Below are 25128 nucleotides of genomic sequence, written 5' to 3'. Positions count from 1 at the left end.
ATTCACTTTTCTTAGGATTGACAAGTAACCTGTGAGACTGCGCAACTCTTCAAACACAATGGTCAAGTGACGCCTATGCTCCTCTTCATTCTTCGAATACACTATCATGTCATCGAAGAACGTTCCAACAAACTGTTGATGCGAGCGGAAAATCCGGTCCATCATTCTGTTGAACATGGCAGGAGCATTTGTTAGCCCAAACGGCATCACTAGAAACTCATAGAGACCAAATGTCGTTCTAAACGCAGTCTTGTGCACATCCTCTGGCCTTATACGAATCTGATGGTACCCACTCTTAAGGTCTATCCTGCTGAAAATTGCAGCACTCTCTAAACGATCGAGAATATCATCAATTCTAGGAATAGGGAACCTATTCTTGATGGTATTCTTATTCAACGCACGGTAATCAATACACATGCGCCATGAGCCATCCTTCTTCTGCACTAGGAGCACTGGGGAGCAAAAGGGTGAAGAACTAGGCTGAATCAGCCCCTTCTCTAATAACTCCTCAACCTGGCCCATAATCTCTTTCTGTTGCGCCGCACTAACCCTGTAGGGAGGTCTATTTGGTGGGCTACACCCTGGCACCAAATCTATCCGATGATCCTCAGGTCTCTCTGGCGGCAATTGCGACGGTAATGAATCAGAAAAACGGTCACTAAACTTTTGCAAAAATGCTGACCTTTCTTCATCTAACACAGATAAATTTGATTGATCACTATCTGAGACATCACGTGCAAAAATCAAGTACACAGAAAGATGATTCTTTATTACAGAAGTGATAGCAGAAGCAGATACAATAGGGACCGACTCTCCTTTAAGCTTTGCATCCAAGATGTGAGTTTTGCCCCTATGCTGTACAGTGATCTTTTTGTTGTAGGCATCCAAAACTCCATGCACTCGGAACATCCACGGGATCCCCAACAAGGCGTCACAACCTTCCAGCGGCATGATGTAAAACTCTTTAGTGTCCACATACGATTGAATATGCAGACACAGTTTTCCAATGATGGGAGTAACACACTCTGAGTGGCCAGGACATGCCAACCTTGCCTCTGCTGTGTACCCCATCTCTTCAGCTCTGATGCCCAGCTTCATAGCTAACTCTGGTGAGATAAAGTTGGCTTTGGCACCTGGATCAAAGAAGATGAGTGCCGTCTGATCCCTAACTTTACCCCATGCCCTGCAGAACTCGCTGGCATATGTGTTGGGCCTGTCACCCACCATGTCTGGCACTAAACCTGCTGTGGGTTTTGGCTTCTTGCCTTTCTGGTCTTCTTTATCCTCTGAGTCAGCTGGCCTTTTCCTTTGTGGACAATTGATAGAAAAGTGACCAGGCGGCTCGCATATAAAGCATTTGTTCTCAGCCATTAGGACCTTCTTTTCCTCGAGCGACTTGCGCACAAAAGGCTTCCTTTTCTGTTTCTTTGCCTGCACTCCAGAAGTCCCGGCTGAATCCTTGTCTTTGGTAGCCTTTTCTGACCCCTGTGACACATCAGGAGCCGTTCTCACAAAGGGCTTCTTCGCTGAATTTTTCTTTTGCTGCCCTCCTTTGTCACTGCTCGGAAATCCACTGTCCTCTCCTTTCAACAAGGCAAGACCAGTGTTCGCAACTTCCATAAGCTGAGTAAGGGTAGCCACTCTGTTCTTTGTACAGTGATCGCGAAGCCCTTTAGGCAGCCCACAACAGTACTTCTCTATCTGCTCTGTCAATGGCACAAATCTGTAGGAGGTCACTGAGAGTAACGCTTTACAAAACCTCCTATTGTACTCCAACAAGCTCTTGCACGAAGCTGAAGTAAGCCGGTGCCAATCTGTCACGACGTCAGCTTCAAATTTATTTGACAGCCAAGCAGATGCAAACATTTGCTTGAAGTAAACCCAAGTGGCAGGTGCCTGTCCTTGCATTAACAATGTCGTCCACCATGTAAGCGCATTGTCCTTTAAGAAAGTGGCAGCTTTCCTGACCTTCGAGGCCTCTCTAAAATTCCCTCCCGCATAAGCTGTATCAAACTGCTGGAGGAAAGTGAGGGCCTTTGTCTTATCCTCAAAACCACTGAAGGTACCTAACTTTACCGCTGCACCACCTTCTTTGTAAGCCTTCGGCTTCTCTAGTGCCCCCAAGTTGTCATAAGGGATGGTCTGCAACATGGACACTGTAGTAGGCATGATCGGCACGTGTTGGCCATTCACATTTTGCGTCAGAGGTGCCATGTCTGGCTGCTGTCCAGAAAAACCAGCCATGCCAAAATGACCCTGTGGCATCCCAAACTGACCCTTGTTGCTCTGAAAACCCTGCTGCATGCCGATACTACCATACATGGGGTTTGGCATGATGCCTTGCATACCCCCGAACACTGTTCCTGGCATGTACGGCTGACTTCCAGGCGCATAACCAGCCATACTTTGGAACACTGATCCACCCCCGAAATACCCAGGATGTACCGTGGGTGGTGGAAAAACTGAGTGCATAGCCTGGTATCCAGCTCCCTGTCCATTCAAGACAGCATGCTGGCTCTGAGAGGTGGCGGGCTGAACTGGCATAACCTGTGGAATAGGCGTTCTAGCCACCTGTTCAAGCACGGGAGGAACCTGCTTTGGAGCCCCCAACTCCGCAACATGCGAGTGTTCCCTCTCCTCCTGTGTCGCATGAAGTAACTAGGCTTGAGCATCAACAAGCTCCGTACGCGGCGTAGGTTGCCTATTTTGCTGTTGCACTGATGGCGCTTGCAAGAATTCCATAAACCTCGGATTCTGCACCAGCTGCGAAAAGACATTCACCGCGGCAACTAACTGAGTCTTGAACGCATCATCCTCAAGTTGCCCTGTCATAAATCCCTGTACTACTGGAGGGACATTCACGTTGATAGGAGGTACAGACTGACGTGGCCGTGAGCTCTCGCCAATCTCAAAAACCATAGGAATCTCCTGCCTATCCTTTGAAGAGGAACCCTCTTCCATAATTCCCTTCCCCTTGTCGGCCATAGTGTAATCCCCGCGTTCCTGCACTCTGTGTCTTTATCCCAAAACAATCCAGGCTCACTCTTTAAGGAAAAAGTGATTGATATCCCAGCGATGGAACCATGTAACCGGCCCGTAGGGCGGTAGGCGTTGGCTTTCACCCAAAATTCTTTACTTTAGACACACACAGAGTACTTTGCAAAGGTAACCTGTAACGGGAATTAACACTTAATCACACACACGGCTCGGGGGCTAGAATGCTCCGAGCAGACACCGACAACCTGTAGGCCCCAAAATTGGCGCCCCTTTCGGTATTTCTTTATTCTTTATCAAAGGGAATAAAACCTGTGATCTCCCACAAGCTGCCCCGCACAATCTAGGCTAAGAAACACCTGTTCTGGCCCGATTTCGGCAGCATAACTGTACTAGGACGCTTCACATTCAGTATCCCCACACAATAGGCGACTTTCTCGACGCTTATGGACACTTTGCAAAACCTGGCGAGAATCTGCAGCGCGCTGAATTCTCTGTTTTCTGCCCCGGAAATGCGCCAGTTCACCTGTACAGCGGTCCCCTTGCGTCCCCGAACCTCCTGGGGGTATTAGGGTCCGTCTAGGGCCGAAACCCTAAACCTGCAAAAATACACAGCAGGCTGTAATTCCCTGTTTTGGGCTCCGTTTCGCGTGCCGGTCGCATCAGTAGCAAGACCTCGAGCTCCCGCACCTGTAGGGCTACTTGCCCTTTGAATCGGACGAGATTTCTGGCGTGAAACCTCTCCGAATTCACCTGTACTTGCGGGGGATTAGCCGCTAGCTAATCCAGTACCTGTGCAAGAGGCTCTTGCCTCAGCAATCGCGCATGAACCCACATAACTGTACATTGGTCAAATGAAAAGCCCACTAGTGGGACATAACATACTGCTCGTAGGGGAGAGAGAGGGCAGTGCGTAGCGTGCAGGGCATCACTCCTAGCACCGCATTGTACATAAGAGGGAAAAGGAAGCACTCCATAGCTCTTAACCTGTGACAGTTTCCAAAAAGAGCCTCTCCAAGCTTAAAATTAAGCGCCCTTTCTTCCTTGCATTGGAAAGTGAACAAAAATGTGCCACTTGGCGCATTTACAAGCATTTTCCCGTTTCGGGTTCGCCGCTTAAAAATATCCCAACCGACGCGTCAGTTGACTTCGCGGCACAGTTATAAAAGTTCCCCTAGTCATACCGGAGGTAATGACGCGAACACATTTCACGGCCCAAAATAGCAGTTCCCTAAATTTTAGGAGATGCTTCCGTTGGGCTCCCACTGGTCTTCTGACCATCTATCCTCATTGGGACCGCATCCAAAAGTGCAATGTGGCCCAACTCTCGGATACTTTTTGTTGGTAGTCCCACCTTGACTTTACGCCTTAATTGAGTTCACTTCCTAGTATCCACCAACTTGCTAAGTGCGACGGGGGGACCTATATGATCTTGTTCTGAGCCTAGACATCCTCTTATCATACGAATTCCAGTGCCGACCACTTCCCGTCTGCGGATGAAACTACAGTTCACATTGGCCATACAATGTCCGACCGTCTGCTATTTCAAAAAGAGGGTCTCAAAACAACGAAAATAAACCCCATTAGAAAGAAACCAACAACCAAGGTTAGCAGTTGCCACATCTTTGTGACATGGTTAATAACTGCCACGTCCTCGTGACACGTCTTCTCAGCAAGAACCAGCAGTACCCCCCAACCTTGGCGCTACCTCTCCCTGCAGCTAGCGTTTTTGGTATTCAGCAGTACCTCTCCAAGCTCTGGCGTTTTCAGCATTCCTTCATCACCACAGACACCCTACAGCCTAGCGTTTTCTGTTCTAGCAGATTCCTACCGCAAGCCGGCCTCAAGCCTAGCCCTGGCGTTTTTAGTTTCCATCATCGCCAGTCTTTCCTCAGTCCCTATCGTTTTTGCTAGCGTTAGCAGATGTGCCAGCGTTTTCATTTTAAGCAGTAAATACAGCACTTGCAGCAGCGTTTTCAGCATTCTACACAGTAGTAGATTCAGCCCTAGTTGGTTGCAAAAGATAGCCATTTTTAGTCCTCGAAAACGCAGCCAAACAGTCATTTTCAGCCACCCAAAACAGCCCTCTGATCATAGCACTTTCCATTAAGAACGGAAGGCTCTCCCTTCCATAAGAACAAAAGGGGACCTTGAGCACAGTTCGGAGTACTCATCTTGAGCAAAGCGCAAACAATCATTCCACTGCACCTAACAACTTTGATAAGCGAGATCGGCTCAGGAGCAAAGCAATTGACAAAGGTGACTAGGTTTTAGTATATAATAGTAGCCTTGATAACCACCACACAGTCATGCGTTAAGTTCTCAAAAAGATGGTTTGGGCCGTATGTTGTAAAACATGTGCATGAAAATGCTACTTACAGCTTGTCCGAACTAGATGGTACAGAAGTAAAGATTCCCATTGTAGGAAAAAGGATCAAAATGTTTAAGAGCAGAGGAGACAATGATCCAGAAGATGTTGACGAGGAGGAAGAACAAAACACAGGTGAAGATCAAAGTGAAGATGAAGCTTTGGAATCATCTAGTGAAGAAGAAAGTAAGAAAGATGTACAAGAGGGCTAATCTTACAAAGAGACAATGTGGCACATACCAGAGGATGTGCAGGTTTAGAGAGGGTGGATGTCGTGCTGTGACACGTACATAGTGGAAACGCATGCTACAAGAGTTATCTTGTAACTTTTTAGATACATAATTATATTTCCTATAATGTACATATGCATATTTAAGTATAATAATATGCTTTCTATCTATTTCTATTAGTTATCTCAAAGGTAACGTATTCTGACTTTACCATCAAAAAGTACTATGGGAAAAGCGTCAATAGCTCCGCCTCTTTAACTTGGAACAAAAAGCATTGATTTTTTCTTTCTACTATCTCAATATTATTTCACACAGTAGCTAGATCCTATATCTACGGTAACTTCCAATATATATATATATATATATATATTCTATGTATTTTTCTTATATTTCTTTTTAAATAGCTACTAGGAGGGAATCAAATCCTAGTGAGAAACACTAGGTGGCATGATTTCAAAGATACACGCATTATTGCAAGCATGATTACAAAACATTATCAAGGAGCAATGTCATGCTTGCATATGGCATGAGGTGTCCATTAGAATCAAATAAAAGTCTAAGCTAAGGAGACCACAAGAAGACTTTTGCTGCCAAAACTGTACCCTATTTTGATGATTTTTTTTTACACAAGGTTCCAATCCGAATTGGAAAAAGTATATAAAATGGGAGTCGTAGCTAATGAGCTCAATTTTCTGCCCATATTTTTACTTTTTTATTTGGAGCCATAGTTGAGGAGATATGATCAAAATACTCAACCCCAGTCTGCCCACATCATGCAGGGACAGCTCATTCCCAACTTTTCTAGTTTCTGTTCACACTGGCTCTTCTCTTCTTGTGTAAACCCTTGGGGTTCCTTTCACCTATAAAAGGGGACCTCTTCTTCCTTGAAAACCATTGAAGCATTCAAGCCATTGATGAGAGGAATTCATGAGGGAGTGAGTAGTAATGCTTAATTGTACTTAGCCATTAACATAAGCCTAAGCTTACACTTTCTTCTAGAGAAAGACTAGCCATTCTTGTAAGCTATTCTTGGAAGATCAACTCTAATCGAAGAAGGTCTTGGATTTGGTGTATCAATCAAAGTTAAATTCTTCCTCTTCTTCTCTCTCCATCAAAAATGGTGCCGAAGGGTTTGACAAGTAAGATGTGTTCTACATTGATACTTTGTTGATTTCTTGTTGTTTTCTTTTTCATCTCTAATCCAACATATATATACCTAATCTCATCTCCTTAACCAAACCTATCTCTCTCACTCTTAAAAATTCATTCTCTCTACCGATTCGAGATTCTCCTTGCTACAGGTACATCTCTCCCCACAGTATCCTTATTGCCTACGGGCAAGAACAGAGCTTGGGAGGGAACTCTCTTCTCTTTTCTTCCCTTCTCTTCTCTCATATTTACATTTTGCACATACTAGAGTTATCCTAGATGAATAATCCACATGATGAGAATTTCTATCGCTTTCACTCTGTGCGATCTATTAGAATTAACGTATGGATTAGCCGTAAAATACACTTCCAGCAACGTGGAGTGTTTCTCTTTGGCCCAGAAAGGCTCAATGAAATACTTCTTTCACTGGATCCCATCATACTACCTCTTATAGACTATAACTTTTCTTTTGATGTAAGTGTAGTTATCTTGCTATAAACCAAGAGGATTTGTACACACAATTAATCCCAATCACTAGACAAAAACATATATATTATGATAAGCACAAAACTACAATTCCAAAGAACCATTTGTAGTTTGTTTGGTCGGCAAAGATTGAACGCCATTAACTCATCTATTAACCCTTTCATATTACCCATGATACGATATGACCATAGCCTTGATGTTTTCATCTTTGTGTTGTTTTGATATTCTCTTTTGTGTTTTTTCTTTGTGTGTGTGAGCACAAGCGAGAGAGAATGAAGCTTCTTTGATTGCACTTCCTTCCAAACTCTATACTTCATGGCATCTATGGTTTAACTCCTTCGTATAGTTTTTGGAGTTCTCTCACAAACTCACAGCCAAAAGCCCAGTGCTTTTGGCTGAATGAAGCGAGAGAGAATGAAGCTTCTTTGATTGCACTTCCTTCCAAACTCTATACTTCACGGCATCTATGGTTTAACTCCTTCGTATAGTTTTTGGAGTTCTCTCACAAACTCACAGCCAAAAGCCCGGTGCTTTCCTGGCAAGACCGCAAATTTCTCGACAACGTTGGGACTGATCTTGATGAAAAACGCTAGCTAAGTTGCTGCAGAAAACGCTTGGGCCATCTACTGCAAAAACGCTAGGTGGTTTGGTTGGCTGAAAAACGCTAGGTTATCCTACCGGGGTCTTGTTGAGAAGGTGCACTGTCAGACACTGGGTCTCTGCTGCCTCTTCTGCCAAAAAGTGCGAGCGCTAGCTTTCTTATATATTAACTTAGCCAAAGTTGCCCTACCCAGTTTCCCAACAAAGTCAATTAATAATAATAAGTGAAAAATGGCTAAAATAGGGAAAATGGGTTCTATGCATTGTAAAATGCTCCTGATGGGTACAGAATGTAATCTGATGAACATGGTGTGTGCAACCAGAGGAAATGCAACTACTCTAAGTGCCTGGACATGCACGGCCTGCGAACAAATTCACAAAGGTGCCAGAACACTTCCTAAGCTAAACTAAACCCTAGTCATGAAGTAATTGTCCACATACACATAGGGTTAGATGTGCACATGACACCGAGTAAAGAAAAAGACTGAATTTCATTAATTTGAAAATGGTCAAAGCCAATACAAGTGCGACGGACTCGCCCTTCAATTTATGTTACCATATACATGTGGTAGTGATGTGTGTGAACACACTAGGACCGCCGGGGCATTTTTTCCCTTTTCAGGAGGTTTTTTCCCCCGAGCTTTGTAAATACGCCCATCACTCTAGGGCTATCTATCTTTCCATTGCACACTAAGTAATACACTCTCTATTGTGTGCCTTGAGCTTCCTTTGTCTTCTCCAAGTTGTGTGTTTCTCTGCATCCCTAATTCCAACAATTGGTATCAAAGCAGGTTGCGTCCTCCCGGGCTTAGTCGCCAACTGCTCCAGCACACGCCTGCTCACTTTCTCCGATTTCAGTGAGCTTTGGCGAGCGTTCGCAGGTCGACAAAAATTTTGGAATAGCTCGAAGAGCTTGGTCTGCTCATAATTTTGATTTGGGCTCATTTCGACCTCCGTTTCCACTACAGGCAGTACTGCACAGGCTATTTCGTCATTTTGTGCAGAATTTCTGTCAGTGCCGTTTTCTGCATAACAGGTGCCTTATAGTCTTCTACGGTTTGTGCTATATAGCACACGTTGTTCCTGCTCCATTTCTCCTATTTTCGGACAGTTTTCACATCAGGTCAACATTTACCATGGCTGACAATAACAACACACATGTGTTCAAGATGTTTACTGCTGAGGACGGCTTGGATGGGGACAACTACCCTATGTGGGCTTATATGATGCAACATTTTCTTGTGTCAAAGGGTGTCTGGAACATTGTGCAGGGCATTGATGTACGTCCTGGTTCTGAGGATGTAGGCGATGTTGAGGATGTTGCAGGTCTTGCTGCAAGGATTGCAGCTGTTAGAGTTGTTTTGCCTACGGCAGAACAAGCTCGTTGGGATGTTAAGGATGCGCAGGCTCATGCATTGATTGCGTTGTCTGTGAAGCGCACCATTGTTCCTCACATCCGTTCAGCAAAATCTGCAAAACAGGCTTGGGATATTTTAGCAGGTCTTTATGCAAGCCGCAATGAGGCTAAAATTGCTTTGCTGCGTAAAGAGCTGGAGTCGAAGATTATGCATGAGGAAGATGATATGGACACTTTCCTTGCTAGTGTCAAGGATATCAATGAGCAGCTTATTTCTGCAGATGAAGTCATTTCAGACAGTTCACTTGTGCAAACTGTTCTGGATGCCTTACCAGATTCTTACCAGACTTTTGCTAGTACTTGGAGACTTATGACCCAAGGAAATCCAGAAGTTGTAAAGTTTGATACATTATGCACATTGCTGTTACAAGAGTCACTTTCCAAAAAAAACAGAACTAGGCAACGTGCAGTTGAATAGGCTTTTATTGCTTCTCAAAGAAAGGGTGGTAACAGCAATGCAGCCACTTCTTATGGTTCTGCTAAGAGTGGCAAAAATTCTGTTCCTAATGCTTCTGCTGGCAGCAATTCGTCTGGAAATTCTGGTGATAAGGGCAAAAAGAAGATGCGTTGCCATTATTGTAAAGCTAATGATCACTTGATCAAGCAGTGTCCTAAGTTGAAGGCAAAAGAGGCTAAGAAGAAAGAGAGTGGTTCCACTACAAATGTTGGTTCCACTACAAATGCAACCATTGTTCAGTCTTCTGTAAAAAGAGACTGTAATGCTGATGTTGATGCAGAATGGGCTTTTAGTGCAGAGTGCACTTACAATCCTGCTGTCCACGATGCATGCTTGTCAGTTGCTGCAGATTCACATGTGTGGTATTTCGACAGTGGTGCTACAAAGCACATTACCTCAAATCGTGAATTGTTTACCTCTCTCGAGTCTATCCCTCATGAGAATTCAGTCACTTGTGCCAACAATGCCTCTTATCCAGTTCAGGGAGTTGGAAAGATTGTGCTTACTGCTGCTAATGGCAGTTCTTTCACACTTGTTGATGCACTTTATGTACCTTGGATCAAGAAGAATCTCTTGTCTATATCCGCACTTGCTAGACTTGGACTTGTAGTCAAATTGTGGATGACAGATGTACAATTCATGATCTCAGTTTTGGTGATGAAATTGTTGCATCTAGCCTTTTGTGCCGTCGGCTATATAAGCTCACTTTGTATGACAAGTGTGGACAAAATTTTGCAAATGCTGTTGCAGATTCAAGGGCTATTTCAGATACAAAACTTTGGCATGCACGTTTTGGTCATCTAAATTTTGTCAGTTTGCTACGTTTGCAGAAATCTGATGTGGGTGCTTCTTTGCCGCCTCTTGAAGCACCTGTCAAACATGTTTGTGAAGACTGTATTTTGGGTAAGATGCAGAGTTCTAAGTTTCCAAACGATGGTTCAGTTCAAGCCACATGCAGGTTGCAGCTTGTGCATAGTGATGTTTGTGGGCCCATGCAAACTCTATCCTTGGGCAATTACCTGTACTTCGTGACTTTCATTGATGATTACTCTAGGCATGCATGGGTATTTCCGCTTAAAGCGAAGTCCGAAATTTTTATGTGCTTCAAACAATTTCTGGCTATGGTTGAAAATGTCTCGAAATGTACTATGGGCACCCTCCGTTCCGATCGAGGGGGGGAGTAGATGTCTCATGAATTTAATGCATTTCTGGCTAGTCGTGGGATAAAACACCAATGTACAGTGCCTTATACACCTCAACAAAATGGTGTTGCTGAGAGGAAAAACAGGTCACTGACGGAAATGGCACGATGTATGGTCAAAAGTCAAGCTTTGCCACATTCTTTTTGGCTTGAGGCCATCATGTGTGCCACTTATGTACTTAACAGGTGTCCTACAAAAGCTTTGCAGTCTATTACTGCATATGAAGCATGGCATGATAGAAAGCCTTCTATTGAGCACATGCGTGTTTTTGGTTGTTTGGCATATGCTTTGGTACCACAAGTGCAGCGCAGAAAATTGGATGATAAGGCTGTCAAATGTATTTTTGTTGGTTATAGTGCTGAAAGCAAAGGTTGCAGGTTGTATCATCCGCAAACAAAACGTATTCTGGTTTCTCGGGATGTAGTGTTTGTGAAAGATTTTGTTCAGCCCTTGCTGTCATGTACTAGAGACAGTAATGTAAGCTCACAGGACATTTATGACACTTTGTTGCCTCTTTTCGGTGGTGGAAATACGAATGTAAGTTCCAATGAGGCAAATGTACAGCCTATGGGGGTTTCTGAAAATGTTATAGATCAGCCTATTACTGATGCAGATGTACATGATGTACTTGATGAGGAAAGGGCTGAAAATGAGCAGGCTAGAGGTATGCCAAAATGGCTGGTGCACACTTTGCGTGACTGTCAATTGGATGCACCTTTGTCTAGTCGTACTCGTTCAGGCTCTCTCCATGCATCTTATGCATCAGATTGTAATGCTTTGGTTGTGTCTAGTTTACATGATGTTGAGGAGCCTTTGTCTTTTGATGAAGCACAGAATTCAGAAAATGGATGACTGCCATGCAATCAGAATATAATGCACTTATAGAAAATGACACATGGACTTTATGTGATTTGCCTCCTGGCAAAAAGGCCATTGGTATGAAGTGGGTTTACAAGTTGAAACGCAAGCCGGATGGTGAGATCGATCGCCATAAGGCTCGACTTATTGCAAAGGGTTATGCACAGCAGAAAGGCATTGATTATGAAGAGACTTTTGCTCCCACTTGTCGTATGACTACTGTGCATTTTCTATGTGCATTGGCAGCTCATTTTGGTTGGGATGTACATCAATCAGACATTGTTACTGCTTTCTTGAATGGTGACATATTTGAGGAAGTTTATGTAACGCAGCCTCGCGGTTTTGTCATAAAAGGACAAGAGGACAAAGTGTGCAAATGTAACAAGGCTTTGTATGGGTTGAAGCAATCTCCTCGTGCTTGGTATGAGAAAGCTGACACTCATTTGGTCAAACAAGGTTTTCGTAACAGTCCAACAGAAAGCACATTGTATGTAAAGCGTGAGGGTGATGTACTTCTCATTGTGGTTCTTTATGTTGATGATTTGCTGATCACTGAACCAAATGAGAGACATATTGCTGAATTTAAGGCTGATTTGAATGCTACTTTCAAGATGAAAGATTTGGGACTGTTGCATCATTACTTGGGTATACAGTTTAAGCAGTGTGATGGTGGTATTGCCTTGTGTCAGAAAAGTTACATAGAGACATTGCTATGTAAGTTTGGACTTGAGGATTGCAAACCTATTGCCACTCCCATGGAAACAGGTTTGAAGTTGAGTCTACATGATGCTGGCGATCCTGCTGATGTCACTCTTTACCAAACTGCTGTTGGCTGCCTCATTTATGTATGCAACACGAGGCCAGATATTTAGTTTGCAGTCTCACAGGTCAGCAGATTTATGCATAGCCCAAGGTCTAAGCATTGGCAGGCTGTCAAGAGGATTTTCCGCTACCTTAGTGGCACTTTACATCTTGGCTTGTTTTATCCCAAGGGGGGATCATTGCCGCCAGACTTACATGCTTTTTCGGACTCAGATTGGGCTGGTTGTTTTGACACGCGAGTATCATTGCCGCCAGACTTACATGCTTAGATTGGGCTGGTTGTTTTGACACGCGAGTGCCCACAAGTGGTTTTTGTTTCATGCTTGGCAGTTCATGTATATCATGGTTGAGCAAGAAGCAACCTACTGTGGCCACTTCGAGTTGTGAGGCTGAGTACAGGGCGGTCTTCACAGCTACGGTTGAGTGTGTATGGCTCAGACGCCTTATGGCTGATTTGGGTGTTGGACAAGACACTACCAACACTATCTACACTGACAGTCAGAGCGCATTGGCAGTTGCGAGGAACCCAGTTTTTCATGCTCGCACAAAGCACATTGAGGTGCATTACCACTATGTCAGGGAGAGGCTCTCAGCAGGAGAGATCAGCTTGGCTTATGTGCCAACACAGGACAACCTTGCAGATCTGTTCACAAAGGCATTGTCTCGTGAGAAGCTTGAAGCTTTCCGCAAAGCTTTGGGCTTACTCCCCTTTGTGGATTGATCATGTCCTTAGGGCATGGCACTTCCCTTTACTCATGTACCAGCTCTCGTTCACCGCATCACTCCAAGGGGGATTTGTTACCATATACATGTGGTAGTGATGTGTGTGAACACACTAGGACCGCCGGGGCATTTTTTCCCTCTTTAGGAGGTTTTTTCCCCCGAGCATTGTAAATACGCCCATCACTCTAGGGCTATCTATCTTTCCATTGCACACTAAGTAATACACTCTCTATTGTGTCCCTTGAGCTTCCTTCGTCTTCTCCAAGCTGTGTTTCTCTGCAACCCTAATTCCAACAATTTTACATCACGTAAAATTTTCCTACCCTTCTCATTCTTCAAAGTAGCTTCTTGGCTCAAAAATCAACCACAGCGTTGTTCTTGTAGTACCAAGGGATTCCTAGGAGGACATCACACCCTTCCAGAGGCATGATGTAAAAGTCCTTGTGCCCTAAATACCCCTGACAATGCAAACGGAGTTTGCCAATGACAGGTGTAATGGCAACATCCCATTCGAGTGCCGCTAGAACTGCCTCCCCATTTTATGGGGCGTAATTCCAAGTCGAGCCGCCAATTCAAGTGAAATGAAGTTGGCCTTGGCTCCTCCATCGAAGAAGTTGAGGGCTTCCTGATCTCATACTTTGCCCCATGCGCGGCAAAGTTATGTGCTTTCGTCCGTCTGATGTGGGGTCGGTCCCCATAGAATCTGGTACCAGTCCTGCTTTCATCTTTCCTTTTCTACCAGGTTCTTCAGTTGCTCTGGAACTCTCTAGCCTATCTTCTAATTGTCCTCTCAAGAAGGCACCTTGCAGAGATGTGTCCTTGTTCTCCACAGTCAAAGCACTTCCCTTCCTTGAGATATTCTAATTTTTGTTCCTCGGACAATCGGGGTCGTGCATCCTTGTTCATCTGAAACTTCCTTCTCCTTCTGTTATCATTTGTCGAATTCTATCCAGTCCTTGGTGTCAAAACTTGATCGGTGGGGTAAATCAAGTCACCCGGATGCATAGCAAATCTTTGCTTAGAATGTCCCATCAGTTGTTGTATGGACTCGGACTTTTGTTGAAGGCAGTAATCTTGGATTACTTTGGGAGGTCCACAACAAAATTGCTCGATTTGTTGAAAGTAATCTTCTTAAACGAAGAGGCAGGTAGAAAAGCATCCCAAAATCTCTCACAAGAAGCATCCAAAGTGTCAGCCTTGGTCATCTTGTGGTAATCACACCTCGTTTGTACTCATGCGTCAGCCAAGAGGAAATAAAGAGTCATTCACTTTGTCGGGGCTTCTTTTCTTAAGAGAAGAGTGGACCACCATGTTCGTGCATTTCCTTTCAAAAATGATGCTACCCTCCTGAGTTTGGAGTGCTCTGAGCAGCACCCTCCAGAGAATGCTATGTCAAACTGTTGAATAAAGGCTAAAGCCTTGGGAGCATCTTGAAACCGTCAAAAGGTTTCAAACTTTACTACCTGTCCTGGCCTTTGTCCTCGGGAAAATCATATTGATTGGCTCTGTAAAAGTGCTTCTTCTTGCATAAAACATATGGTCATCAGAGTCCACCTCTCAAAGGAGGATGAGTCCTCGTCCAAATTGTCAGAAAAATGTCAAGATTTGTGGCATAGTATGCTCTTCTTGGCCTTCTTCTGGTTCTTCCCCAATCTCTGGTTCTTTCTTCGTTTCTTGCCTTTCTGTCGTCATCACTCAAATCGGAAGAGGAAGAGTTATCTGAACTGTCAGAAGAAGATGAGGACGAGCTGGACAGTCCTTCGAAGCATACATGCTTCGTCTGTTTTCTTGCACTTGCAAAAGAAGATTGACAGCCCAGATAACCAAGGTAATCAGTCCCCTTATTACGTTTCTTCGATTGCTTCTTCGCCCCCAAAAGTTGGTTGACGCGTCGTTCAACAACGTTGTCAAGTTCATCTTCAGTAAACATTTGTCACGTGCACACTTCACTTGCGCCACGTGGACATGCTTCTGCCATAGTCTAGCGTCAGTCCTAGCGTAAGACCTAGCCTTGCACCTTGTGAGCCTCCAGCAGAATGTGCATGCCCAGGCCGATGATAGTTGCATACCCTCTCTTGCACAATGTAATAATTTCAGCATGAGCATTTTCCAAAGCATAGAACCCTTTTTGCCAAAGTACACATTTTTCACGTATCTATTAATAAGTGACTTTTGTTGGAAAAGTAGGTAGGGCAAATTGCTAAAGAAAACCATTGGGCACTCAATAGAGGTAGAGGAGGCAGCAAAAGGTGTTGCACCAAGTGTTGCACCCGACAGGTGGTCTTTCTCTCAGCAGTACCCAGCAACACTAGCGGCTTTGAAGCAGATTTCAACCATCACCGTTTTTGCAACAGTACCATCCCTTTAGCCCAGTTGCATTCCCGATTCCATTCCCAATAGCAGAACCTCACCGGAAAGCCATCCATTGCGACAGATTTCAGTTTTCAGCTTCAATATTTTTCAACCTTGACACCGTCGTCGTCGTCGACATCGTCATCGTCATCGTCATCGTCATCGCAGGTCCCGGACTTGACGACAACCCATCGTCGTCGTCGTCATCGCCACGACACAGTACCGCATTTTTAGCCCTTACATCAGCGCCAATTCTTAGCCTTATAGATCAACCAGCGTTTTCAATTTTCAGCCCTTAGAACAGCAATCGTCGTCGTCGTCGTCGGCACAGTACCCGATCACAGCAAATTCCTAGCGATCTCAATTTTCAGCCCTAGCGTTTCAGATTTCAACCCTAACCTCGTCGTCGACATCATCATCTTCGACATAGACGAGCAATACCCGTCGTTAACATCATCGTCTTTGACATAGACGAACAATACCCGTCGCAGACCTCCCCGTCTTCGACATAGACCAGCAGTACCCGTCGTCAACATCATCGTCGTCGACATAGACCATCAGCACCTCGTCATCGACATAATCGTCTACGACATAGAACCTCAGTATACCTCAGTGCCCCTTCAGTACCCAGCATCAGTAGCATCAGTATCCATTAGCATCAGCATCTCAGCACCTAGTCATTGTAGTAGCATTTGTGCAAGAATAAAGAAAGCACTTGCTCTGGCAACAGAGCAAGGGGGCCCTTAAGGGTTGGGACCCAACATCCTTGTGTCGTCTCTTTTCTCTCTCTTGTGTGTCTCTCTTTCTTTCAATTCTTTCAAGTGAAGTAAAGCAACCCTTGTGTCTGTGTGCGGAGTACTAGATCCGAGCTAAATCCTTATTCTCTATCCTTAGGACAGGAGGTTTCTTGAGGGCTGACTTTATTGGTGTGTCAATCGCTTTCTGCCAATGAGTATGCACTTTGTCAATCGAGTGCCGGGTCAAAAATTTGGCAGATTGTGGATCCTTTGCAAACTGGAGCATTTGTTGTTCGCAATCATTGTAACAAACTGCTGACGTGTCAAAGCCTAAAGAATGGAGCCAACTTACAGATGCCGGCCGAGGGGCCTAAACCCTAAGAAGAACAAGTAACAAAAGAAGTCCTCCCAACTTATGGGGAACCCGTCCGATGGGGCCCCAAGTGACATAAAGGATTAAAATAAAGCAAGACCCACACGCATTATAAAAAAAAGAAAAAAGATGACGTGGCAGATTTTCAAAAATTACGCTGGCATGATGACGTGGCAAGCTGTACGGATTTCCATGATTTACGTTTGCAGCTTTTTGGCTTTGCACCATATGCTTTTAAGTTTGAAGGCTTTTCACTGTAATTGCTTTTTAGGCCAAGGGCCTTTAAATATGAGGTTAGGGCTCATTCTCTGGCATGCTTCCTGGAGAAGGTGCAGAGTCTGGAGTACCGGCTTGTACTGTGTTGATGCAATATAAAAACATACCGAAAGGGGCGCCAAGGTTTGGGGCCAATACTCTCTGGGGTGGAATTCCGCCACTCCGTGTCACGTGTCGTCTCTCTCTTTCAGTTCAGTTGTTATTGAAGTGTTAAAAGTCTGTTCAGTTTGTTCTTTTCTATTGGCACGTGGTGCCCGTCTTGTGACGGTCATCAACCTGTTGCAGACATTACATCTCCATTAGTTGATAGTCAGTAGGCCGAGGTGGCCCGTATTCTTGATCTGCTCATCAAGTTTCCCGTGTTGCCTCCCGTTTCAGAAGTGTCGGGAGGATTCGTCTGATTCTTGCCGAAATCCATGTGTGTCGTGGAAAAAGGGATCAGAATTCCCAGTAGAAGAGAAATTGACTAAGCTCTGATATCACTGTAATAGACTTGGACACCCCAAGTCGAGAATCTGGCACGACACACGAGAGAATCGCTTTAAAAATACTTCACACTTAAATCACGGTTAAATTTAAATCGACACGGTCCGGTGTTGTTCTGTGCCCAGAGAGATTGGCCCCAAAGACTGGCGCCCCTTTCGATATCTCTTTTTGTATTAATGCTTGAGCAAAGTAGAGTTGCTTGCGGGTCCTCTCTGCTCACAGGCTCGTCAGCACATATGAGCCACGGAGAGGCCCAGGGGGGGTCTTATTTAAGGGCCCTTGGCCATGGAAAAGCAGTTACATGAAAAGCCTTCAACTCAAAAGCACCAAGCTCCAAAAGCTATAGCGCAAAAACTGTCAGCGCAATTTCCGTAATTCCGTATGGTCTGCAACGTTAGCGCTGTCAGCATAAAATCCGGTCGTCCATACAGCCTGTCCGCAATTTCCGCGTTTGTACAGCAAGCCCGCCAGCTTTTGTTAATTTCCCTAGTGTCCCTAGGGCCCTGTCGGCAGGTACCCATAAGTTGGGACAACTTATAAACTCGTTATTGTCTGCTAGGGATGCCACCTCATCAATTTGTGACATTGCATTACATTTGTGTGTGGTCACTGGTGTTGCATCAAAGGACGCCTGGAAAGTGTTGTGCAAGCATTTGTTTCAGCTAATAAGGTTATACTTAGTAAGGTTCATACCATTTTTAAAAAGAGGCCGGCTGCCCAGTTAATAAGTAGACAACTGCACATAAAAAAAGCAGCAAAATAGTAGCGCCTCCACTATCCCTCTCTTTTTGGCACAAGAAAAAGCCATCTCTTCTCTCTCTATTTGAGGTGCCCCCCACCTTCCCTATTCTTGCGGGGAGGAACCCCCCTATTCCTACCTGCTGCCAGGAGCGCCCTCTCTCTCACTCACAGGGACAGAAAAAGGCTAGCGCTAGCCACAAGGAGATGCTACTGCAGATTTCAGCCGAGAAGACGCCGCCGCTGGTGATGCCCATGGCTGCCCCGAGTGTACCGGATGTCATAAAGACCAAGTAGGCGAGTTCCATCACGAAGAAGAGCCTACGGAGAGTGTGCCCATCACCACCACAAGTTGCTGTTTTTCTCTGTTTTCAGCCCATAAACGTCAGAGACGGGGCTGATTTATGAGACGGAACCCGAGAGCGCACCTCTTTTCTGTGTAGGATTGGAAGAGAGGATTCTTTGTGTAAAGATCTCTTCTAAGAAGTTGCTTTTTGAGAACCGAGTTGCATTTCGAGCATCAAGACTTCGAAGGTAACGTATTTTCATGTTATGATCTCTGAGTGTTTGTTTGCAGGTGTACTTCCTCTTTGCGAGGGAGTAGGAGCAAAGGAAGGCATAAGCCTCTGCAGAAGAAAACGCACTCAGAGGAACTAGAGCGTACCCGGAATTTGGGGAGTAGATCCAAGGATCTGAGAACGCTAGGCTCTCGAGTTGGGATCCGGGACTTGAGATTCCCCAAGGACCTTGTGTCCAGGAAAGCAGAGTTGCTACAAGGATTTCTACGAAAGTGGGACTCTGGGAACAGAGTCCGGAAAGAGTTGCAAGGATATACCATGCCCTGAGTCTGGAAGGCGAGATCCAAAGGCGAGAACCTTGATTCTCGAGGATTCGAAATAAGGAACAAAAGTTCCTTGGAATAAGGTTCTGTCCTAGGAATAGGAGACTGAGGCTTCCAAGAACCATCGAGTCTTATTCTAGAACGAGCGTGGTAATATGTTCGTTTCAAGTGCTTGTATAGACTTCTCCCCAATGATAAAGCTACTTTTTTTTTTTTTGGTGGTGGTGGGGGGGGGGGGGGGGGGGGGGGACCAGCCCATCTCCTCTCTCTCTCTCTCTCTCTCTCTCTCTCTCTCTCTCTCTCTCTCTCTCTCTCTCTCTCTCTCTCTCTCTCTCTCTCTCTCTCTATATATATATATATATATATATATATATTCTCTGGCTTCAATATTAAGTGATAAACTCTCTCTCTCTCTCTCTCTCTCTCTCTCTCTCTCTCTCTCTCTCTCTCTCTCTACACACACGCACGCACGCGCGCGCACACACACACACACACACATATATATATATATATATATATTCTCTGGCTTCAATATTAAGTGATAAATTGTATTTATCCACAAAACGGGCCCGTAGGGCGGTAGACTTTGGCTTTCACCCAAAACTTTACTTTAGACTTTAGGACACAGAGAACCTTTGCAAATATCTACCAATTGCTGAAAATAACACTTCAGACACACACAACTTGGAAGCTAGAGAGCGACACCGACAACCTGTTGGCCCCAAAGACTGGCGCCCCTTTTGGTATTTTTTTATTCTTATCAAAATGGGGATAAAACCTGCGTTTCCCTACGAACAGTCTTGCATAAACCGGGCTGAAAAGACCTGTTCTAGCCCGATTTCGGTAGCATAACCATACTAGGAAGCTTCACATACAAAATCCCCACACAATGGATGACTTTCCCGGCACATACGGGCACTTTCCCAAACCTGACGTGAATCTGCAGCACGCTAAATTCTCTGTTTTCTGCCTCGAAAACGCACCAAATCGCATGTACAGCGATCCCCTCGCTTCCCCAGACCTCCTGGAATATTAGGGATCGATTAGGGCCAAAACCCTAAACCTGCAAACTTACACAACAGGCTGTAATTTCCTGTTTTGGGCTCCGTTTCGCGAGCCGAACGCATCCATAGTGAGCCCTTGTACTCCCGCACATGTTGGGCTACCTGCCCTCAGAATCGGACGAGATTTCTCGCGAGAAATCTCGCCGAATTCACCTGTACCTGCGAGGGATTAGCAATTAGCTAATCCAGTACCTGGACAAGAGGCTCTTGCCTCGACATACACGCGTAATCCCACATACAGATGAGTAGCCCTCAAGCGGGGCATCACAATTCTGTATTCAAAAGGGGAGAGAGGTGCGCGAGAGCAGAATCATTGCGCTACATAAAGCACAGCAAGCTTTCCATTGAAGCTGTGAAACCTGCACTCACTACTCACCCACACACTGTAGTTCACTTAATGAACTAAAATCAGCCTCCTCTCTCAATTTGGGCATCCCCTCTTCATGCTGGCTTGGCATTTTTGCTCCGGGCCACCATGTGTCCAGTTTGCCTCTTTTGAGTTAATTTCCTACTAGTACCCACCAACTTATAAGTGTAGCGAGGGGGCCTAAATGACTTTGAACTAAGCCTAGACACCCTTTTACTGCTCAGATTCCAGTGCCAGTCGACCGGACGAACTCGTGGCGACAAGGCCTTCTCATCTGCGGGTAAAACTCTGTCTCACACTGGCAATACAATGTCTGGCCATTTGCAACTTCAAAAAGAGGGTCCCAAAAATTAAATAAAAAACATTGGAAAGAAACCAACTAAGGTTAGCAGTTGCCACGTCCTCGTGACAATCCAAGTATATTTTATATTGTTGTGCCCTCTCGTTTGTGACACTTTCAGTAGGGTTCTCACCCCTCTGTCCTTTAGGCCATGCCACATTATCACTTTGTGATAGTATGACGCTCGGTTTTACAAGTGCACGTCTACGTAAACCCCAGCACGGGGGTGTTGTCGGATGGTGGCTATGGTCGGGTGGTTCGTCGACGCATGCCTATAGGCGGTCCGTGTAGCCAGGAGATCCTCTCTGAGTGTTCGTTTCAGGACACTCGGCAGGACTTCATAAGTTGAGATCTCTTTTGTTCCTTCTTCTTTAAGGCCTATCGGTCGTGATCTATTCCATTTGATCGAAACTTGATGGTGCCACATCACTGACCTATCACATACCCCTTTCTTAAATAAAAGTAATCGTCCTCAATTACATCTGCAAAATAGCTAAAGGACAAAAACTTTCTTCAATAGACACTCACTCTACATAACCATGTACTAGAGTTTACAAGACAGTACATTCACAGAACATGCACTTTCACAAATCACGCACTTAGTTCACATTGAACATTGTGTTTCAATCATTCAATCTAGCCATCTTATCCACACAGAATTCTTGATGCACCTAGATCCTTGTGTAGCCATCTCATCCTTCCAAAACTTCTGATGTGTTCACAATAGTATCCGGTCATCTCATCCAGATAGGAATCTTCATGCACTAAAATCTCATTCTATCATTCATCATTCACCATTACTCATCATTCATTCAAATCTCATAAAACAAAACAAAATTCATGCTTCTTAACATCAATCGAAAAATTATTGGATCCATTCCTAGGCTGCCAAAGGCTTTCAGATGCATGTTTCTCGCTTCCATTACCTGTTTATCTCTACACAAATAGCGAGAGCTTCCAAAGACATCAATTTTACACACGCTGAAATTTTTTGTGCGAACTCTAATTTACTGCTAAAATCCCTAATTTTCCAAAGTTGTCGCAATCAAAACACGTTCGCCTCAGTGCGCAGAGCTTGTCGAGAGAATCAACTTTGACATTTGTTTCTCAACCGTTGAAGCGATTTTTAGAGACCTCTACAACACAGAAATCATTAAAAAACATATAGTAGAGCTTTTTAGTACAGAAGCAAACTCCTATTTCTTCTTCTCCTTCTCCTCTTGTCGTTTCTTCTTCATCCAACTCCATAGCTTCCCTCTATAGGTTGACCTAGGACCGGTTTTTCTTCTAAAAAAGGAAAAATTAACAATATGTGGAATCTCCATGTTTCTCCGTCCATGTTGTTAGGATCGTGCTTCGGTTTGCAAAGGGCAAGGAAGCAAGCTCGACTTTGAAACCACCATAATCAATTCCAGAGCTCGACCAGACGGAAACATAGAGATAACCCGCAATCTACACTCTCGGCAACACTTTTAGTACTTCAAAACAGCTGAAAAAGAGAAAGTGAAGGCAAATCCACGTGAGACACGAAGTGGCAAAGTTTCATCCCTAGATGGCACTGGCCCCAAAGACTGGCGCCCCTTTCAGTATTTCTTTATTATCATTTCACAAAGGTACAAAGCTAAGGGGCTCTCCTCTCCTCCTTGCGGTAGAATATAATAGAATGCCAAAGAGAGGCCCCTAGTTACATATTAAAAGGCCCTTGGCCCAAACTCAAAAGCTTTACATGAAAAGCATCGAAATCTAAAAGCATCTGCTTCATTTATGGTTTAGGCCACTCGACCCACTCTTGTAAGTTGTCGGGGGTTAGGATAATCCTAACCCATCAATAATTTGGGCCACTTGGCAGGACTTCATAAGTTGGGATTTCTTCTATTCTTTCTTCTTTAGGCTTTAGGCCTATCGGCCGTGATCTATTCCATTGGTTGGAACTTGGTGGTGCCACGCCACTAACTTGTCACAGGTAACCAGCACTAGCTTACATGGTCATGAACTAGTACCAGACAGGAACCCAGACCTAGGGCCTATAGACAAGAATCTAACCGCTCACCAAATCAAGGCTCTCTAGGAGACTAGGAGTCTCTACCAACCTACTTCAGCAAAGTAGGACTCAAGTCAAAACAATCACAAAAAGCCACAAGCTACAAGTTCAGCATCAAAGCGGCATCCATATGTATCTTGCTGACTAGCTGGCATCGAATTCCAGGTGATAGTCTCTACTCACCACAATCCTTGTTGTACAATGAATAGGCCCTAAACAAAATCTCAACATGTGGGAACCTAAAGTGAGACCCCAAACTCCTCATGCAGCAGCTTGATGACCATAACATGTGATACTTTATGACCCCAGTACCTCTAGCACAATAGCTCTAGCCCAAAGAAAGTGGTGACACATTCTACTCTCTCCACATCTTTGGTCGATGCTGTCTCTCAAAATTGTTCCCACAGGCTAAATACTTTCTGATCTCTTGCTCTCCGTCAGCTATCTATTTAACATATATACGTGTTTCACGTAGTGTGTGCGCATCTACCTATAATTGACATAGCAATTTGCATTGTTAATCCCTTCTGTTGCATGTCACAAACAGCACCCATCACAATTAAGTTGTTCAAATCCGCGAGTGGGAAGACAGTGGCCACAATGTTTAGTGGCGCAATAGCAGTCTTCACCAGAATTGAAACACAAAAGAAAATTTACTTTTTTGAAAAGCATAGTCATGCATAGAGAAAGGCTGAAGTTACCAAGTCTCCCGCAATCGTGAAATACATGTAAATGGTGTTTGCCAACAGACTTGGCCCACATGCTGCCAAATGGTATATATAGATTATGCTTTGAGCAGCCGAGTAGAGAAAAGCCAAAATCGTCGTTGCAAGTAGATAGCTGCATAATTATAAAACTAAGGTTTTACAACATGTTTGGAAGCTGCATAACCATAAAACTGAGGTTTTACTACATGTTTGCAAGCATGTCTTACATATGTATTAGCATGTACATACAGGATGGTTGAGGAATGTCTTACACATATATTAGCACGTAGGTACATACATAGTACAACATATCTTGCGCAAATGTCTTCATATGTGTAATGTAGATACATCAATGCCATGTAGACACCCAAACAGACAGCATGCCCTGCATTGTTAGACAAATGGAAACTTCATATCATAATGCACTCTTGTGCCATTTTGGCCCAAAGTCAAGGCTGTGCATACACAATGCATGTGTAAGCAAATGCATACTTACTTGAAGGCTGGCACAAAATTGAAGTTTCTATCTGAAGCAATAAGGCTGAGTGAGATCACAGTGATAACACTGGCAAACAAGCGCAGTGAGAACTCAATAAGCATTGCACGTTTGCCAGGGGCAGGCGCACCAAATCCAGGTCCTGACTCTGTCGCCATCGCTCCTCTACCTGCTCCCATATCATCCTCCATGGCATGGGTTTGGTCTTGTTAACCTGGAAACACTATCATGACCTGTTACTGCACCCACGTGAAGATGGACATGCAGACTCTTTACCACGCAAACAGAAGGACAAGTTCGCGCGCATCTAACCCAAATTCATTGCAGTGAGAGGATTTCATATGCAGACTATCAACACACACACACACACACGCACACGCACTTTTTCTTTTTTATTGTAAATCCACACACACACACGCACGCACTCAAAGTATGAAGGAAACTTACCGAAATGCTCTGTGATGCAGTAAGATGGCAGCTACGCATGGATTAACCTGAAAGCATGTACAGACTGTTGCCACCCGCAGTTCTATTAACATCGTAATCTCCCCAAACTTAGAAAATTAAAGCTTGCTCGGTTGGCCTTCCCAACGTCTTCCAGTGACTTCCACGCTCGATTCCATTTTAGCAAAAGAGTTCGAAACTTTGATGCTTTAATTATCATCGTCCAAGCCGGCCGGCCAATGGAGGTTAGCCACGAAATAAAGAACACGGGGATCTACAGCAGGCAAGCACACGCACAAATCTCGAGGACAGCGAATGTCCAGCATAAAATCATTGGTCCACATCTCCTTGGATTTGAACCCACCACCTTGGATTAGAACCCACCACCTGGGGTGAGGTTGCACAACGAGCTAACCACTCGGGCGCGTGCATTTTGTTGTCTACAAAGCCCAAACAAAATATTATAAAGTAATCTCTTGCAAGGGAAAGTAACCAGGACAAAAAAGGTAAACTCAGACACGTCCCTTTAAAATTAGACGGCTGAGTCTACCTCACATCTC

The 25128-nt window shown here is 44.5% G+C and overlaps 1 protein-coding gene across 1 annotated transcript in view; it reads right to left on the bottom strand.

Moving 5' to 3' along the window:
* Positions 1-24727, bottom strand: part of LOC147456884 (CASP-like protein 4D1) — an 85620-nt gene extending 60893 nt beyond the window's left edge. Inside the window, exons 1-3 of the mRNA XM_086511987.1 lie at positions 24572-24727; positions 24125-24338; positions 23623-23761 (exon numbers count right to left, since the gene is read on the bottom strand). Coding sequence (XP_086368113.1) covers positions 23623-23761; positions 24125-24315 — 330 coding nt within the window. The 5' untranslated portion in view covers positions 24316-24338; positions 24572-24727. The remainder of the gene's footprint in view (positions 1-23622; positions 23762-24124; positions 24339-24571) is intronic.
* Positions 24728-25128: the final 401 nt, after the last annotated feature.

Source organism: Adiantum capillus-veneris, chromosome 5 (genome assembly GCF_014529385.1).
Source record: "Adiantum capillus-veneris isolate H3 chromosome 5, ASM1452938v2, whole genome shotgun sequence".
Classification (NCBI taxonomy): domain Eukaryota; kingdom Viridiplantae; phylum Streptophyta; class Polypodiopsida; order Polypodiales; family Pteridaceae; genus Adiantum; species Adiantum capillus-veneris.
This window is presented reverse-complemented; position numbering and strand designations above follow the sequence as displayed.